This window comes from Urocampus carinirostris, chromosome 12, assembly GCF_059441175.1.
Source record: "Urocampus carinirostris isolate Australia breed hairy pipefish chromosome 12, RoL_Ucar_1.0, whole genome shotgun sequence".
NCBI lineage: Eukaryota > Metazoa > Chordata > Actinopteri > Syngnathiformes > Syngnathidae > Urocampus > Urocampus carinirostris.
Window position 1 is genome coordinate 15,883,521 of NC_142360.1, and position 19,101 is coordinate 15,902,621.

A 19,101-nucleotide genomic window follows, 5' to 3' on the forward strand; every position below is an offset into this window, starting at 1 on the left:
AGTTTCCATGCAGTTGCACAAGTTCTACTTGTTAGAATGACATCCCTAGATTTGTATTTACTTGTATGATATTTATTCCTTTGCTGTAGTTTCTCGACTGTAATAATTCTGACACACATATCCTTACTAGGGGGTGAGCCTAGGTCAGGGATCCTTTACTCGTGTTTTTAAAGGCTCCAAAACAGACATTCGTGATGGAAAGAAACATGTGACTGATGTTCTCCTTAAAGAACTTGATAGCGCTCACAAACACTGCTGGGAAGTGAGTTTAACATGCCTAGAATATATAAATACTTTGATCGAGCATTTGAGTCAGTTTTATGATTTAACATGAGATGAGTTCTCTGTATTTCTTGCCACTCAGTCATTTTTTGAAGCTGCCAGCATAATGAGTCAAGTCTCACATAAACACCTCCTTTTGGTTTATGGCATCAGCGTGCAAGGAACAAAAAGTAAGTTAAAACCTACCTGGAGGTTCACTGTGTATTGTCTTTGAAAAACTTTTAACAAATTATTTGATTGTTTGTGAATGTCTTGTTCTTGTACATCTGCAAAAATACCGAACCATGAAAGCAACCTGTTGTGTTTTTGCAGACATAATGGTCCAGGAGTTTGTAAAGTATGGGGCCCTTGACCTCTATCTGAAGAGGGGGCGATCTGTCTCAGTGAGCTGGAAACTTGATGTCGTCAAACAGCTTGCGTGTGCCCTCAATTTTCTGGTGAGGAAATATTCAGGTTATGGCTCATTTTAAAGAATAACTGTTTTTATTTTATTGGAATCAATGAACTTGCAGGAAGAAAAGAGCATAGTTCATGGGAATATCTGCGCAAAAAATCTTCTTCTGGCCAGGGAAGGCGACACATCGCAGGGCAGCTCCCCTTTCATCAAGCTAAGTGACCCCGGCATCAGCATTGGAATGATAGGCAGAGATGGTGAGGAATTGGAAACAGTTGAAACACGAGTGAAATGGTGTCCTGTGAGACGCCTGTTTGGTATTCTGTGATGAAAAGGAGATTTTAAAGGAAACATTGTATTACACAAAACAGTTGGCAACATATTGTTATTTTGTAGCAACTAATAGCTGATGATTGTTAAGTTTAAACTTTACTACAGGGGTTCTCAACTGGTGTGGCTTGCGAACCCACCACTCCACCCTAATCGTGATAAGCTGGGACCCAAACCAAGAAAAATGGTCCACTTCTCAAATGTATTGTATGGAAGGATTGTGCAGTTTAAAACACACATAGTAGTATGTATTCACCTTTTTTCCAAAAAACAAAATGAGACATGAAAACCAAAACATCTTAAAGTATCGCGTATACTACCATATAAGCAACACCCTAAAACTGCTTTAAAATTGACATTTGTACCCAAAATATTGATAGAATGTGTACCAAAACATCAATAATCATATAATTATGTATACAATAAATATTAGAATAATGGTAAAAATATAAACATAGAACATTTTTAAGCCCTTTACTTGTACCTTCCATCAGTGCTTCAATTGCAGAGACTCGTATGCCATTTTCGTATTCGCAATAATTTCCTTTTTCGAATCGATTGTTGTTGTCACTGATTTACACTTTTTCCTCCCCATATTACTGTATTTTTACGACCATAAGGCGCACCCACCCCCAAAAATAGGTTTTCTTCCTATATTTTCCATACATAAGGCGCACCGGACTGTAAGGCGCTACAGTGGGAACGTCAATAAAACAGTCAGATAGTTCAGTCAAACTTATTAACCCCTTAATATTCCGACGAGTGTAGCAAATACAACTGTGAAAAATATTTACATACTCCAAAACACACTATAATGCCGACAAATACAAGAAAAAAATCCGCCGAGAAGCATCTCAGTAGCCTAGATGGTAGGGCGCCCGCTTTGAGACTGGGAGGTCGCTGGTTCGCGCCTCGGCCGAGTCATACCTAAGACTTATAACATTGGTAAAATGGCGGCGCCCTCTGTTGGCTGCGGCTGCATCGGCTCGCTACAACGGGTCAGGTGTATCGACATTTCGTTCTGTGTACATTGTTACAAAGAATGACAATACAAAGGAAATTATTATTATTATTATTATTATCTGCATCGATGGACGTTGCTTGTTGCTAGTTGTCTTTTTAGCCCCATAATTCCTGTTTACAAATACAGACTACAGTAGTAAAAACGATTTTTTTTACAGGCCGGAGAGCAACTAAACATGTCATTCACGTCTTTTTTGGCCACTTGCAGGCTTTGTTTAGCCCCGATTTAGCCTATGCGAGCCTGTGAATGCTAAAAAGGAACAGTCTCCTTTACCTCCGAATAACTTTAGCCAATAGTGGGCGATTCAAATGATGATTGACACATTGGTTAGGAAATGAAACGCCAGTGTATATATCCCAGCATACACTGCGGACTACTTCTACAGGGAAAAATCGGTGGCTGCTTGCCTTAATTGCGAGACCTTGTGACTCAAAATTGATCCATATATAAGGCGCACTGCATTATAAGGTGCATGGTCAATAAAGGCGTTTAGGTGCGCCATATAGTCGTGAAAATACGGTACTGACCTTTTTGGGATCCACAATTATGGAAAAAAACTTAAATAAAACAAATAAAATCACAATAAAATGAGATGTGGTCTCTTTCAAACACAATTGGGACACCGCCGATTGACTGAAGGGAAAGAGAAGACCAAGCTGGGCATTATTACCATCTACTGTTAAAAAAGTGTAATGGACTATCCGTTTTTCTTTTTCCTTAGCATTATTTTGTCAAGGCAAAGGCCAGCGATTCAATGAAAATGTGTCTGCGACCCACTTTTGGTTCCTAGGTCACCAGTTGATAAACACTGCTTCAGTAGACACTCAAAATAAGGAGAGAAGACGGCAAAAGATTTTGATCTTGCAAGGATGACAGAGAGAGAAGCCTTCATATAAGAAATTCCTTCCTCGCCTTGAGTCCCATCATTTTATTAAATCTTTATGGTTACCAAAATCATATTAGCCCTAACAGTGCTCAATAATCTTCAAAATAAACTGGCATCCTATAAAATCTTATCTGCAAAATATACTTATTGATGATATATGATTTTTCAGTTATTCTAGACAGAATTCCTTGGGTGGCCCCTGAGGTGTTAAAGACTCCAGACAAGTTGACCTCGGAGTGTGATAAATGGAGTTTTGGTGCCACAGTGTGGGAAATATTTAACAACGGCAAGGCTCCACTGCATGACTGGGAACTTCAACAGGTACGGACGATTCATGTCCAATATGAAACAACAACAATCACACATTTTCCAGCCAGTGTCCTCAAATAGCCCAGCTGATTATGGGCAGTGGAGATCCTGAACTGGTTTCAAGCTAGACACTCACAAGGCCCTCACACTATCTCGCCAAAAGACCTGCCATGCACGTTTTTGGTCCATGGAAGTAAACCAATCTGCCCTTATAAAATCCACTCATGCGTGTGGACAACATGCAAACTTCACAAAGGGAGACTGCTATCTGTTATTGAATCCAGGTTCTCTGAACTGTGAGGCAGACATGAAAACCATGGGGCAACAACAGACATGATAACAGTAATTTGTATACATGCATACATGCACACATACTGTACATACATACAGAGTAAGCTAAATAATAGACACTTAAAATAAGGAGTGGTGACACCAATTAATTTTGAATTGATTTTCCTCTTAAGTCATCTTAATATTAAAATAAACAATAAAACAAAAATTGTATGATTCGATCGAAATAATTTATGCAAAATTATGTTTGTTTGTTTTTTTACAATTATCTATAAATATATTTTTTTAATTTATGTATTCTACTACTTTTATTACTGTAATTATTATAAACATTCTAATCAGCCGAAAACCGGAATCTGTAGGCCAGGGGTGGCGAACATGCGGCTCTAGAGCCACATGCGGCTCTTGGCCAATAAGAATGCGGCTCTTTGCCTCATCATATTTTCTATATACTGTGGCTCTTTGCTTCGTTTCATGTTAAGTTTGGTTTCCCCTCTTAAAACACATTTGAATCCATCAGAGTTAATAACAAATAATAAATATTATTTTGAAATTAATTTGGCAAATTTTTTGTTTCTATGCTGCTCCGGACACATAACTGACTGCAAATCATCTGCGTAGGTTACGTCTAATGCCGGTGTAGTGTCTAAATCCGACTCCCCTGCAAAATCCTCCACCCTCGCGTGAAAATCGAACTTCCCTGCCTATACTGTTTGCAAAGTAAGACACACTTTAAACCTATTATGGTTTTTTTTTTTGCTTTGGGATCCAACGACAGAGGAATACCTCCACTTTGTTATGTGTTACTGAAAAAGTGTTCAACAAATTTAGTGCGTTTTTATTACTACTATTATTAATAATAATAGTAATATTATGGTAAAACGTCTGAAACTCTTCAAAATCACTGTCCTGACATATTTATGTCACAGAAAGTTACCCTAGAAGTCACAAGTCTGTATCTCAAACACTTTAAATAATATTCATATTTTTTCAGTTGGATCCTCTGCAGTTCAAATCCATTGATGAATGAGGTATTATTTATCTTACGGTCAGCATGAAAAGATTCTTCTCATTGATGATACCAAAGATGCATTTGTGGCTCTTTGACTCTCACAGTTAATAATGTCGGCTCTTTGTGTTAAACTTGTTCGCCACCCCTGCTGTAGGCTATAACAAATTCCACTTGGTGGCGCTACATCCTCGGAATAATATTCCTCATTACTATTGTAGAACAACATTTTGGAACATTACCCACTCTTAAATTATCTTATGTAGTGGCATTCGCCCAGTAAAATTTCTCATTTGCTCCATATGGTGTATATCTATTTATAAACTCTTTTTTTTTAGCTTTGACATCCATGTTTCCAAATGATTTAATTGTGCAGGTGAATCTTACATTTTACAGCATTATAGTTAAAATTGTCTTTATTTTCATTGATAAGAACGTCCGGTGAACGTTGTTTGCAATATGATTAGACATGGCACTCCAGGATAAACGCTTACCGGTTTTAGACTTAGATGAGAAAAAACAAGATAAAGAGCTGTGAAAAAGTGTAAATTGTTGTACTGGCTTGAAATTAATAGAAAATAAATACTTGCCTGCCACAGAGCCTAAGCAACACATCCCTGTTTGCGCACAACACCAAGCTGCAACCATCCTTCAGCAGTCCAGCAGAAGAGTTCAGGGTTCCGGACCAGAAAAGTCCTGCTCTACCGAGATTCCACAGACGGAAAAGTCTCTTCAGCATGAGTGGCAGTCAGAACAGGGAGGAAGTGGCGTCCCCAGGAGGAGGTAGAGCGGGCCGAAGCAAGACTGCGGCACAGCACCATGGTGGGAACCATAGCTACAGGCCAGGCTGGGCTGGGCAGCAACCCAAAACCATGTTGAAGCAGGACCAAAGAACAGGAAAGACAAAAGCTTATCCAGGACTAGGTTTGCACTGAGGTGGAAGAGGAGTGCTTCAGCAGAGTGGTGGGCATGAGTAAACAGGAAAAATAAATATGGATATGTATAATAAATACATGGAAAATATATGGACAAAGTGGAAGCACATGGTCGGCTGAAATATCGGATGTACCAAACTCTGGAAGGCGGAGCCACACAACTTCAAATTCCTCGTTAAATCGGTGTATGATGTCCTCCCAAGCCCTGCCAACCTGTGTCCCTAGGGCCTGATAAACTCACCTGTGTGGCAGCTCTGTCAGAAAAGAAGATCTTTAGCACACATCTTAAAGGCCTTGGGAGACTGCATGTATCGGTGGTGCCACGACCAGGTCCTGCAGGCAAATGCAGTACAAAATTCTGCAGTGGTTAGTGGTGTGCCGTTTTTAACCAACTGTTGTGTAGTGGGGAAGAGGGCATAGTACAGCGATCTCGTGGCTGAATGCCGGAGAAATGGGTGGAGGGCCCGCAGCGAGCCTATTGAGATGGACTGCAGGTGCTTTGCAGGTAGGTCTTTACTCCGTGCCCTGGGACTCCTTGGGATTTGTGGACTGCACAGGCGAAGAGCCATTAATAATATCCTGGGAGTAGCTGAAAAGGCTAACGCTGGATATGGTTAGGAAGTGAGAGGCGTGGCGTAGTGCACAAGTCAGGGGATTGATCACCCTCGGCTGGGTCGCCTGGGTGAGGGTGTCCGAGTAAGACTCCAAACACCCGATGACCCTGAGAGAGTCACTGGTTATGTGTCCAGGTTGGACCATAAGCTGTATTGTGTAACATTACAATACAGCTCAAACTACTAGACTCAGAAAAACTGAGAGTATATCCTCATTTTGATGGGAATAATCCAAAGACTTGTTTATTTGGGTATGTTTGACATGTTTGATCTTTTGGTTTGTAGAAGCTGCAGTTTTATGAGGATTTCCAGCAACTGGCACCTTCCCAGTGGACAGAGTTGGCAGAGCTGATCAGCCAGTGCATGAACTATGAGGCGGCTTTGAGGCCGTCATGCCGGGGTCTCATGCGTGAGCTCAACAGTCTCATCACATCAGGTATTTAATGCACTCCCGAAAGGGGACCTTAAAGGGATAGTGTGTATTATTTAACGCCACTTTGTGATTAAAAAAAATGAAAAAACCTGATGAAAAATAAACCCGTTATTGATTAAGATATTCAGGAACAATGCAACTATCATATGAACATGCATTTTTAAATACTTATGGGTCAAAAAAAATCATAGTTTATTTTACAGAACACGAAGCTCCTCTAGAGCAGTGGTTTTCAACCACCGTGCCACGACACACTAGTGGGCCGTGAGAGATCGCCAGGTGTGCCGTGAGAAATAATCCAATGTCACTTACAATTTAAAATTTTATAAAACATTTATGAATCATTTTCTGTAAATATTATGCCATTGTTAAATATCTGTGCTGTAAAAACTGAGGGTATTATAAATTACATTGTAATTAAACATACTGTTCAGTGTCATTTTATAACATTTTTGGTTAGTGGTGTGCCGCAAAATCTTTCCAATGAAAAAAACATACCCTGGCTCAAAAAAGGTTGAAAAACACAGATCTAGAGTAAGCTGACATATTTGTACGCCATCTTGCTGCTACAGGCACCCAAAAACCAAAAACCTCACTGAAAACTCAAAAATTCCATCGAAAGATATTAGATTATCATGAAAAAGTATACTAGTAGACTGTGTGCCGTAATCAATCATTTTTAAAATCGTACAAGATAAGCAATATTTGGATTGATCTAAAAAAAATCCAGAATGTATGACATTTATCACATGAATCACACTAATCCATAACTAATCAAATGTAAGATCCAGTAAATATTCACAATATTCATAGAGTGATGAGAATTTAGTATTTCTTTTTAAATGTACTTAAATTAGCGCAGTAATTATTTCAATTGCTGAACCGAGTCATGAAAACACATCACTATTTAAAGGAACATAGTGTATTATTTAGTGCCTCCTAGTGGGAAAAAAAAATCTTCATTCTTTGAAAAAACAATACTGATTTAAATAATAAGCAAAAATTCACGAGCCCTATTCCCTGTCCTCCTTGCAAGTTTAACATCCATTTATGCCTTCTCACCTTATTTTGAGTGTCTACTAAACTTGAAACTTAACACTTAATCAAGATCTAATGAATTGTCAACTAATCATTCGCTATATACTAAATGTAATATCAAAGTGAATTGAATTGTCTTTATATTTATATCAACGTTGTGAAACATTGCATGCAATGAGATTAGAGATGACACTCCAGCGTAAACTTTTAATAAAGACTTTGAAAAGAAAAAAAACTATCAAGGATAAAATGAATACAAAAATATTTACAACTCAGTGCTTGGAGATTGTCCTAAATTATAATAATAGTGTAATGTTTGTGAACAAAAAAAGCATCGTGTATTTTAACAATAGTGCAATAACAAATTCAATAATAATCAGCATTAACAAATTGGAACCATAGTTTAACTAAAATTGTTGTTTACATCAATTCAAGTCATATTTATTTGTGGAGCCATAATCACAAAAGGTGTCAAAGGGCTGTACAGAACACAACAACAACAAAATAACTAGTCAAATATAACATCAGCTATTTAAAATACTTTTGTAGGAACGGGAATATTTTAAGCAATATATGGAAAAACACATGTTCCCGACCTCTGCTTTGGACCCTACTTAGATTCCCAAACTAGGGGCGGGTGATGCTTGGAATTGGGGGGCCCGATCCGGCCCATGGGAAAACAAATCTGAGGAGCTGTCTGGGAGTGGAAAGAGCCTGCTCCTCTCAGTGAACCGAGAGAGCCAGCTTTCTAAATAGAGCTGTGCTCTTGAAGGTAATCTCTCACACACTTTAAGATTAAAAAATAATCTTCTATAAATGTCTGGTCTATAGAGTCAGACTGCTAAGAAACCTTTAAGCACTTCCCCCCAAATCCAAGCCTACTCCCGACCTTGAAAACCCAACCTTAAAATTCAAGCATTTTCAAGGATTTCAACCCGTACCGACCCAGTCTCATCTCTTCCTTTTCCTTCCTGTTGGTCGAGTCGGTATAGGAAACTCTCGGGTCGCGATGGCACGGCGAAGTGGGTGGAGTCAATGCCAGTGTCGAAAACAGGACGAGAAGGGGCCGGCGGGGAGCTCTTCCGTCTTACCGCTCGGCGAAAGGCCGCCTCAATCTTCGCCCTGCCAACGCCAGAAAGCACATTAGCGTTTTCGGTGTTAGAGGAACATTGGGAACTCATGCGCCGCTTTCCATTGGGTCCCTCGCGACACAGATCACGTTGAATCCCCGTAGTTTGTATTTCTTTGTGTTTTTTAGTACTCGTTTTCAGTGGCACGAGACAATACAGCAACATCTGGCGGTCAAATGATACACACTGTCCCTTTAAAAAGCACTTATGATCCTTCTAACTCCCATGAATTGTGTTTCTCGTTTCTTTCTTGAAAGACTACGTGATACTTCGAGCTACTGAGCCTGTCTCACTCAACCCAATATGTCAAGCATCTTGTCCCACTAAACAGGACCAGATATTGTTCGAGGAGAGACACCTACGGTATATCGCTCTACTGGGAAAGGTACATGACAAATTTTTAAAATACTTCAGTCTTATATGCAATTGCTACTGCAGTAAATCAATTTAGCCAAGCTTTTTATTTTTTCTTACTCTGAGCGTTTGCTCCCAGGTTAAGGGTGGGCAACCCAAAATGTTGAAAAAAGTATATTAAACAAACAAACAAGAATTCTGGAGCCGCATTAAAATGGAAAGCCTTATACAAGCCTTTAAAATGAATGCAACACATGTTGGATGTATAAAAATGAGCTATATTAGCCTGGTATAAAAATTACTAGGTTGGATGGCGCACATCCTGAGGAGAATCTTGCACCATGTGACAAGAGATGGGTAGAGTAGCCAAAAATATTACTAGAGTAAAAAACTGTTACTTCAGAATAATATAACTTAAGCAAAAGTAAAAAGTATTCATCCAAATAATGACTTGAGTAAAAGTAAAAAAGTACCTGGTGAAAAAAAAAATACTCAAGTACTCAGTTACTGTAGTGATGTCTTTTTATTGAAATTTTTAATCAGATCACCAAATCATCAATATCCATCCAATCAACAACATATTACATTCATTTAAAAAATAAATGAAAACATTCAAGCTAATTTTAAGTAAATCAAGCACAAGTTACACGTTTGAAGTACTTTTTAACAAGCTCTGCCATCAGAACAACAAGCTAGCCCCGGGGTTGGAAATCGAAAATGTTGAAAGAGCCAAGGACTCGGAGAAATGCGCGTATTTATGTGGAGAGGATTTACGTTACTTAATAACGGGTTCAATGTAGGCTAACATAGCTGAGTAAGAGTACGATTTCTTCTTCACAAATATACTCAAGCAAAAGTAATAAGTATAGTTATTTAAAAATATGAAATGAAATGATCTGGAATGATCTGCATTTATATAGTGCTTTTCAAGTCAATGACTTCCCAAAGCGCTCTACAATGTGCTTCACATTTCCCTATAGCGACCGTGATCTGTGCAGCCATGTAAGGCGCTAACCTGCTTATTGGGGGTATTGGGGGTTCAGTGTCTTACCCAAGGACACTTCGACATGTAACACGGACAAGCCGGGGTTCGAACTGGGATCCCTTAATCCTAAAACGATCGCTCTACCTCCTGAGAGATCTATGGGTCCCCAAAATTTAGAGAGCTCCATGCCCTTACAAACTGTCGTATTTTCCCTTACAAACTACAAAAAAATCTTTTTTTTTCCAAACATGTTTATTTATGTAGTTTAACATGTTATATTGTACCTGTGTTTCCTTATATCATATACTGTATATTGTTAATGAACATTTTGTTGTGAGACACTGAGTTGCTCGACATGAATGATGTTTATTTTTTAAAAAAGTTCAAAAATGAAGTCGCTTGGACGTTCACTGTAGAAGGAAAAAACACATGCAAATATAATTAAGTAGATTAATACATTTTCTTATTCAAATTATTAATTCATTTTCTGCATTAAATTATTGTTGGTAATATACTGATTAAAAGGGATCACCACAAACCTGTCTTTTTTCATTTTCTCCTTTCATACAGTGGGACCTCGGTTATCTGCGAAGTAGCGACGCCCCTTCAAAAATGCTTTTTGAAATTATTTTATTTTGTTATTATTATTTTTTAGACCTGCGAAGCTCTGAACCCGCGAACATGGAACCACGAAATAGCGACGCCCCTTCAAAAATGCTTAAAAAAAATGAATACAAATAAAAATTAAAAAAAATTAAATTATTTTATTTTATTGTTATTATTTTTAGGCCCGCGAAGCTCTGAACCCACGAACGTCGAACCGTGAAGTAGCGAGGTCCCACTGTACTTCCTTTTTTTTCTTAACTTCTTTATACAACATAATCATTCGTAATATACAGTAATGCATCAAAGGAAGTGAGCCATTTGAGAGCCGGCTCTCTTTAATGAGTTGAGCCGAAAAAGCCGGTTCTCTAAAAAGAAACGGACTTTCACTACACAACTCGAACCGGAGATCGGCGTGCAGACGAAAACTCGAACCGCGAGACCAAAACAACAATGGCGGATCTGCCTCACGAAAAGTTTGGAGTGCGGTAAATCTTTGTTAAAAAAATGATAATGACAATTTCGTGTCAAAAAAGTTGACGCACGTTGATTTGACACGATGCGTCCCCAGCAAAAATAATGCGTCTAGGACGCAGGGACGCGGGCAAACGAAAACACTTGTGTATTACTTTACACTAAATCTCAAGAGGGCGCCATAGGCCTTTGTTGATAGTTTCAACCTTGACTGAAGAAAGCTGTTTTTCGTCTTCTTCCCAATTGGGGGGAGTTGTTTACCGGTAAAAGTGACACAGCGGATGAATATTTCATTGGATTTAGTCATTTGGAGTGAAGCTGATAATTTGGTAATTATGTTCTTTATGCTCAAGTTACCTGAATAACTCGTCGTCGTTACTGACGAATATGGGCGTGTCCAAGATATGCACGTACGTGTAACATTAGTATACCGTGTTCTCTGTTTTATTTTAATTTTAAATTGACTTACTCTGGAGAGATTTATAGTCCAGAAAATACGGTCTGTTTCAGGATACCTTCTCAACTTTAACTTCATTTCAATATTGATGAGTTACAGTATGTTTCATCACGTTAATGAAATTAAATAAATGCATTAAAGGAATCCAAACTGTTACCCCTCAAAACTGGGCAAAAAAAAAGAGGAAAAAACTGGTGTGGTTTGATCACATTGAGGCTGTAGTTTTGAGTTTTTTCTTGTACTTTATAGCACTCATTTTCAATTGCAATACACAATATGGCGACATCTATCTATCTATCCTTCATGAAGAGTGACTGCCAGGAAGAAAAAACACATACAATAACAAAGAAAAAAAAAGGGAAAAAAAAAAAAAAACACACGCAAAAAATTTTGGACCATGGCCAACCCAAATGTCCAAACACACAAACAAGTTAGGCACCTCGGCACCCAAGTTGGTCACGCTTTCGTCCCTCCAGATTAGATAGATAGATAGATAGATAGATAGATAGATAGATAGATAGATACTTTATTCATCCCCGAAGGGAAATTCACTTTTCCAGCAGCATCCCTAAGCTGAGAACAATCGAAAATAACTGAGAACAATCAAAAATAACACGGGAGCTGCTGGAGTGGCTGCCATTCGTGACGGCGCCGGAGAAACGATTCAATTTGAATCATGTACAAACAAACAAACAATTGAATCATGTACAAGAAACGATTCAATCTGAATCATGTACAAACAAACAAACAATTGAATCATGTACAACAAACAAACAAAATATTTATGTTTCAATAAGTGGAGTGTTAATAAAATGGGGGGAAAATTAAACACGACACATGAAAGCGGCCATATCACTCAGGTCAGGGTGACACAACACGCTCTTTTGTTCAACAGCAGGGCCCGACAGCTTTCACTGATTTACCCCTGCCGCATCATACAGGTGCCCTGCCCATCCCTTAGAACGCATCTAAAAATCCCACTATCCTTTTACACCTCTCCACTCATTCCTATCACCAAAAATGGCGACATCTAGTGGTCAAATATTGCATAGTGTCCCTATCATCTGATGTCATTTTGTTTTCCTGACAGGGGAATTTTGGAAGTGTGGAACTGTGTCGATACGACCCTCTCGGAGATGACACGGGTGAGATGGTTGCTGTGAAAAAGCTGCAACCTAATAAGCAATCCACCCTCGAAGACTTCCGTAAGGAGATCAAAACCCTCAGCATGATGTGCTGTGAATACATTGTCAAGTACAGAGGCATCTGTTACAGCATGGGTAATGCCAATATCTGTTCATGTCCATCTTTTCCCTCACCCGGTATTGCAGTACCTCTGGGAACGGTGCATTCGCAATGATCGCTGCAAGGCTTTAAGGCTAGGACCTTAGCTTGGCCTTTTGGCTGAGAGTAAGAGTCCTGGCTCCTAGGCTTTGTAGCGTATTATGAACTGACCGATAACGGATAATGGATAATGAATAAAGAAGATAGAACAATAACCCTTAAAAAAATCCCCCCTCCCGTTGTTTACTGTATTTTACAAAGTATAGCGCGCACCCCCAAAAATAGTCTTTTTTGAAATATTTTTCACATATTAAGCACACTGGACAATTAGGCGCATGGAATGAAAACTACAATGAGAGCTAGGTTTGCATAAAAAATAAATACATTTGAATTAAATAACGTCTTTCATAGAACATGAAATAACATTATGACATCATATTTCACCGCAAAAATTAATTCATTCATTTATAAACGGTTGAAAAGCTTTTTTCACTTTAAATAATCTTTTTTTTTGCTAAAAAAAATGGTAAATGGTCTGCATTTATATAGTGCTTTTCAAGTCAATGAAGACCTCCCAAAGCGCTTTACAATGTGCCTCACACTTACCCATTGACACACACACTCACACACCAATAGCGGTCATGCAGCCATGCAAGGCACCTACCTGCTTATTGGGGGCTTTAGGGATTCAAGGACACCTCGACATATAACACGGAGGGGCCAGGAATCGAACCTGCGATCTCTTGATCCCAAGACGAGCGCGCGAGTGAACGACATCCCGAGTAAGCAACTCCTTTAGTTTCTGTCTATTCGAAAAATGGCTATTACCCTTACGAGGTTGCCGTAAAACTAAAAACCAAGTACAAATCTGTCCAGTTAGCTTTCTGACTATACAGGTACATTCTAAGCAGGTAAATGTCAAACACATAGTCCGCGGGCCATTGGATGATTTAATGTGGCCTGCCTAAATTTCTGAGTCTGTCAAAAAAAAAGAAAGTCTCTTGCTCATTTACATCAAAAGTTATTATTTTTTTAATAAATACAAACCAAAAGCTCTTTCTTGCCGCTGGACGGTAGTAAAGGTGTAAAATAGCTGACGTCCAGTCTGGTTTGATGTTGAAGGCAATTTTCCAGTAACCCCCTCTTAATAATTTATTATCTTCATTCAGTTATCATTAAGCCTTTTATGCCAACGGACAATTATTGACCAAACCAACAAGAAAAGAGGATTTGCAAGTTAGTGTCTGAGCTGCCGTCCAAGTTGTATGCTTCTCTTTTGTTTGCAGCAAACAATTAACAAGTTCACCAAAGGGGAACACTCGAAGATCACTCTCTGTTTCTCAAAGGCGGAACAGTTACCATATGCACAGGGTTGGGTAGGGTTACTTTAACTGGATTACTTTCAATTACTTTTGGATTACTCCAATACCAAATATTCTAATTAAAGACAAAATAAACTAAATATGAATACAATTATGACTCACAACACGTGGTAATCTTTCTCTCCTGGCTTTGATCTTTTTGATCTCCGGCAAAACTAACATAAAATGCGACAGAAACAAAAGGAAAATAAATGCCTTCCATGTATTCCGTTACTCCCCAAGCCTGCACAAAATTTAGTGATTTTATTCGTATTTAGTTTATTTTGTCTTTTATTAGAATATTTGGTATTGGAGTAATCCAAAAGTAATTGAAAATAATCCAGTTAAAGTAACCCTACCCAACCCTGCATGATATGCAGTATAACTTAATTGTAACTATGCGTTTCCAATTTTGTCCACCCTAATTTCTAGTATACATGGTGCACCTGATTATAAATTGCACTTTCAAATTTTTATCAAATTTGGGGTTTTTTAAGTGTGGCTTATATTCTGGAAAATATTGTAAGCCCTGTTGTTATTTATGTCTAATATCTACACATTTCTAAACTTCGTTTCCAGGGCGGCTCAACATGAGTTTGGTGATGGAGTATTTGCCACACGGAAGTCTTATTGTGTATTCAGAGAACAACAGAAACAACATGAGCACCAGGCGTATGCTTCTTTTTGCATCACAAATCTGTAAAGTAAGGCTTAAAAATATATCTATCCATCTATCCATTATCTACACCGCTCATCCTCAGTAGGGATGCTGGAGCCTAGTTATTCTCGGGCCAGCTATCCTTGGGCAGTGGGCAGGGGACACCCTGAACTGGTTGCCAGCCAGTCGCAGGGCACACAGAGACAGACAACTCACTCGCTCACTCACACCTTGGGACAATTTGGACCGGCCCATTAACCTGACATGCATGTTTTTGGGAATGTGGGAGGAAACCGGAGTGCCCAGAGGAAACCCACACAAGCACAGGGAGAACATGCAAACTCTACACGGGGAGGCTGCAGTAGCTAGACTTGAACCCTGGACCTCCGCACCGTGGGGATGCGCGCTGACCACCCAGCCGCCATGCCGCCAAAAATATATCTCTTAAAGTAAACACATTCTAGTCTTTATGCTCTGATACTTAAAGAAAGCATAAATGTTTCCAGGAGTATTAGTCAGTGAAAGCTCATCTAGCTTGTTTTTCCAGTACAGGATGTGTAGGCAGGATGGTGATAGCTGTCAGCTGTGTAAATAGTAGACATCCTGGCATGCAACTCAGAGTTACCATTTTTTAAAGGCATTGATATGTATGCCTCTACCAAGATGAGAATTAGTCAAACTGGGTAATGTGCTGCTACTTTGTGGGGCAGCACCCAAGACAACAATGTTTCCAGGTAGAACTTGCAATAGTTTTAATATCACTTGAAACTTCTAAATGCCGTTTCGTGGAATAACTGAGAATTCCATTGCAACGTTTATGCAACAGTGCCATCTAGAGCAATGTTTTGTGAACAGATTCATTGATGTTCAAGATTCCTTAACCGTCTGGGTTGTTGGGGCACCGCTTCCTGTTGTGTGTCTTGGGCAAGTACACCCTGCGGCACCCATTTCTCTCCAGGGTGTCTTTTGGGCGAAGGGGGTTTGCTCCCAGACATAAAACAGATAATACTGGTTGCCGTGGTTATCAGTAACAGGATAAGTCTCCTGCTCTGACTCAGATACAACACCTTCATCATCCGGCTGCAGATGTTTTCCAGTGTAAAGCATCATCCCGCTCTTGAGAGATGAGCCGGACCTCAGCATTGATAAGCAGTGACATGATAATAGATTCTCAATCACTGAGGAGAAATGATTTTGAGTAACACCACATGCAATATCCGGGGTTACTGGAGCCCATCCCAGCCATCTTCGGGCATTGGGCAAGGGACACCCTGAACTGGTTGCCAGCCAGTCGCAGGGCAATTCAAAACACACGCGACCCTACTGTGGATAAGCGGTGCTGATAATGGAATGGATGGACCACATGCAATATCCGTTGTATCACTTGTAGCTTTTATATTTTCTGTAAAATAAACAAACTTTGTGACGATGACGTTACACCCTTTGCTTTCGAGACATATTTAAGGCTCAAAGGGGCTTTGTCCGATAAAGTACTTAGCATTTTGTACATTTTTGAATCTATATTCAAATGTTTGTATTTACAATAATATATAACTAGAATGGGTAGAAAATTAAATGGTACTTTCAAAAATAAAAAATAAATGGTAATCTAAAATAAGTTACCAAAGACACCAGAGACAAAAAATGGTACACCTCCCCAAGCAGCTTGGTTAAGAAGGTCCACTGTTGGAGCAATCATTAGAAAATAAAAGTAGCTAAACATGACAGTCAATCTCAATCGGAGTGGAGCCCCATGCAAGATATCTCCTCAGGGGATCGCAATTATTCTAAGAAAGGTGAGGAATCAGCCAGGAACTACACGACAGGAGTTGGTCAATGACCTGAAAAGAGCTGGGACAACCGCTTCCAAGGTTACTGTAGACAATACACTAAGACGTCATGATTTGAAATCATGCATGGCATGAAAAGTTCCCCTGCTTAAACCAGCACATTTCATGGCCCGTCTTAAGTTTGCATATGACCATTGGGATGATACAGAAGAGTCATGGGAGAATGTTTTGTGGTCTGATGAGACCAAAACAGAACTTATTGGTTATAATGCCACTAAACGTGTTTAGAGGAAGTAGAATGAAGAGTACAATCCGAAGAACACAATCCCTACTGTTTAAAATGGGGATGGTAGCATCATGCTTTGGGGGTGTTTTTCTGCACATGTGACAGGACGAGTGCACTGCATTTAAGAGAGGATGACTGTATTGTGAGATTTTGGGGAACAACCTCCTTCCCTCAGTCAGAGCATTGAAGATGGGTCGTGGCTGGGTCTTCCAACACGACAACGACCCAAAGCACACAGTCGCTCCGTAAGAAGCATAAAAAGGTTAATATAAAAGTAAATATATAATATAATCTAAAGTTAATATCATATATAAAATAAAGTTAATATAAAAACGTATAAACTAGCAAAATGCTATTGTTTACAACGAGCAGTGACTTGTAAATTTACCCCCTTAAAATTACCTTTTTTTCATAGTCTAAGTCAAGGGGTTTTATTTTTCTTGTTTTCGTTGTTTTTTTCCTCTTCCCAATTCAAGTTTCATCTTATCCCTTTGGCAGATTATTGTGCTCATTCTTACCATATTTTAAACTTGTCATTTATTAAGTATAATTCAAAAACTGTTTTTTTGTTATTTTTTTCAAAATACATTTTCATTGCAAAGTTGGACAAATAATGATTAACATGAGTATTTCATTTTAATAAAAAAGGTTGAAGAAGATAATAAAATGAAAAAAAGTAGTTCTCATAATGAGAAAAACTACATGACTATTTTTCACTTTCTCAAGATTCCGTTTCATATTTTTCCAGTATAATACGTTAAAAAATATAAAAATAAGAAAAATAACATTTAGAATTGACATGTACTATTTTACCTTTTAAAAAAAGTTAAATTTGTAGTTAAATGAGACTAGAAATCTGTAAAATAGGCAACATTATTTTGCTCGCCCTAAATATTTGTTTCGGGTAAAATAAATTATAAGTGTGGTAAAAACACATGTATATATGATGAAATTAGTATAATTGTTTAAGTCTTTGTTTATTCAAAATTGTATTTAACTGATCGATTGATCGCTTGATTGATTGCAGCTTATGTAGAAGGAAAACAAGCAATGGCATAGGTTTGGTCTTGACATTGGTGGGCAATTAGTGCATTCATTTATGTTATCTCATAATATTGGTGGGGGCAAAACAATGTATGCTCGATGCGTCCATGCCAAATCTACACCCTTCGAAAAAAAGCTGTAGTTTCACATTAATGGTAGTATTTAGGATATATTTTAAAATCTCAAAAACAGTACTTCATGAAGCTTCATTTGTCCATCAATACTCTAAACTGAAATTTCCAAACAAAGCACAATTTAACACATTTGTAAAGACTGTGACCCAAAGACATTCCGTGCATGAGGTTAGATTTGGTGGTTTGCCGATGATCAAACACAAAAAGTCCATAAACCACACAAATGATAAAGCCATAACGCATGTGGCAATGTTTTTTTCTTTCAGGGCATGGCGTACCTGCAGACATTACGTTATGTGCACCGAGACCTAGCGGCCAGAAATATCCTTGTGGCTAGTGAGTCACTGGTGAAAATTGCTGATTTTGGACTGACTAAAATGGTTCCTATGGACAAAGAGTACTACAGAGTCAAACAGCCTGGGGAGAGTCCCATCTTCTGGTCGGTCTTTCTTTTTGATATTTTGAGGTTTAAGCCGTTTGTACAGGTCTGGGAAATTATGGAGCATGCAAAAATAGGAATCTTTTTAAAAGTGCAGGCTCATATTTAATTGCATGGGTTTTGGAGGAAAGTATTAGTCAATGAAAAATCTGTATTAAATTCAGGTACGCACCAGAATCCATTGATGAATTCATCTTCTCCCAAAAGTCAGATGTGTGGAGTTTTGGAGTTGTTCTTCACGAGCTATTTTCCTACTGTGATGTCAATTCCAGCCCCAAAAAGGTGAGCACATTTCTTACAGGCCTGACTGACTACATTTACACGCAGGCAATAATCCAATTGGAAACGGAATATTGTACTTTTGTAGCAATCCGAATGAATCGTTTTTATGTCCAGACACAAATAAATAACCCTGTATATATGATGATTGTGAGTATATTAAGGTTTTATAGAGGTTCTCGCTCACCTAATTCAAAGAATTACCATGCAAGTTTCCTCCAAGCTCCAAAATTCGCATGTAAAGTACGTGACTAGCCAAAAGCAAAGACTTACAGTAT

The 19,101-nt window shown here is 38.7% G+C and overlaps 2 protein-coding genes across 2 annotated transcripts in view; one reads left to right on the forward strand and one right to left on the reverse strand.

Moving 5' to 3' along the window:
* The window catches only part of jak3 (Janus kinase 3 (a protein tyrosine kinase, leukocyte)), a 34,980-nt gene that overhangs the window by 13,722 nt on the left and 2,157 nt on the right, over nt 1-19,101 (forward strand). The window contains exons 12-22 of the mRNA XM_088349245.1: nt 131-262; nt 365-452; nt 595-719; nt 795-933; nt 3,086-3,237; nt 6,360-6,510; nt 8,933-9,060; nt 12,639-12,828; nt 14,773-14,897; nt 18,372-18,544; nt 18,709-18,826. Coding sequence (XP_088205371.1) covers nt 131-262; nt 365-452; nt 595-719; nt 795-933; nt 3,086-3,237; nt 6,360-6,510; nt 8,933-9,060; nt 12,639-12,828; nt 14,773-14,897; nt 18,372-18,544; nt 18,709-18,826 — 1,521 coding nt within the window. The remainder of the gene's footprint in view (nt 1-130; nt 263-364; nt 453-594; nt 720-794; nt 934-3,085; nt 3,238-6,359; nt 6,511-8,932; nt 9,061-12,638; nt 12,829-14,772; nt 14,898-18,371; nt 18,545-18,708; nt 18,827-19,101) is intronic.
* LOC148355077 (N-acetyllactosaminide beta-1,3-N-acetylglucosaminyltransferase 3-like) overlaps nt 8,038-19,101 on the reverse strand; it is a 30,817-nt gene continuing 19,753 nt past the window's right edge. The window contains exon 3 of the mRNA XM_088349243.1: nt 8,038-8,667. Within this exon, the coding sequence (XP_088205369.1) occupies nt 8,656-8,667 (12 nt within the window). The 3' untranslated portion in view covers nt 8,038-8,655. The remainder of the gene's footprint in view (nt 8,668-19,101) is intronic.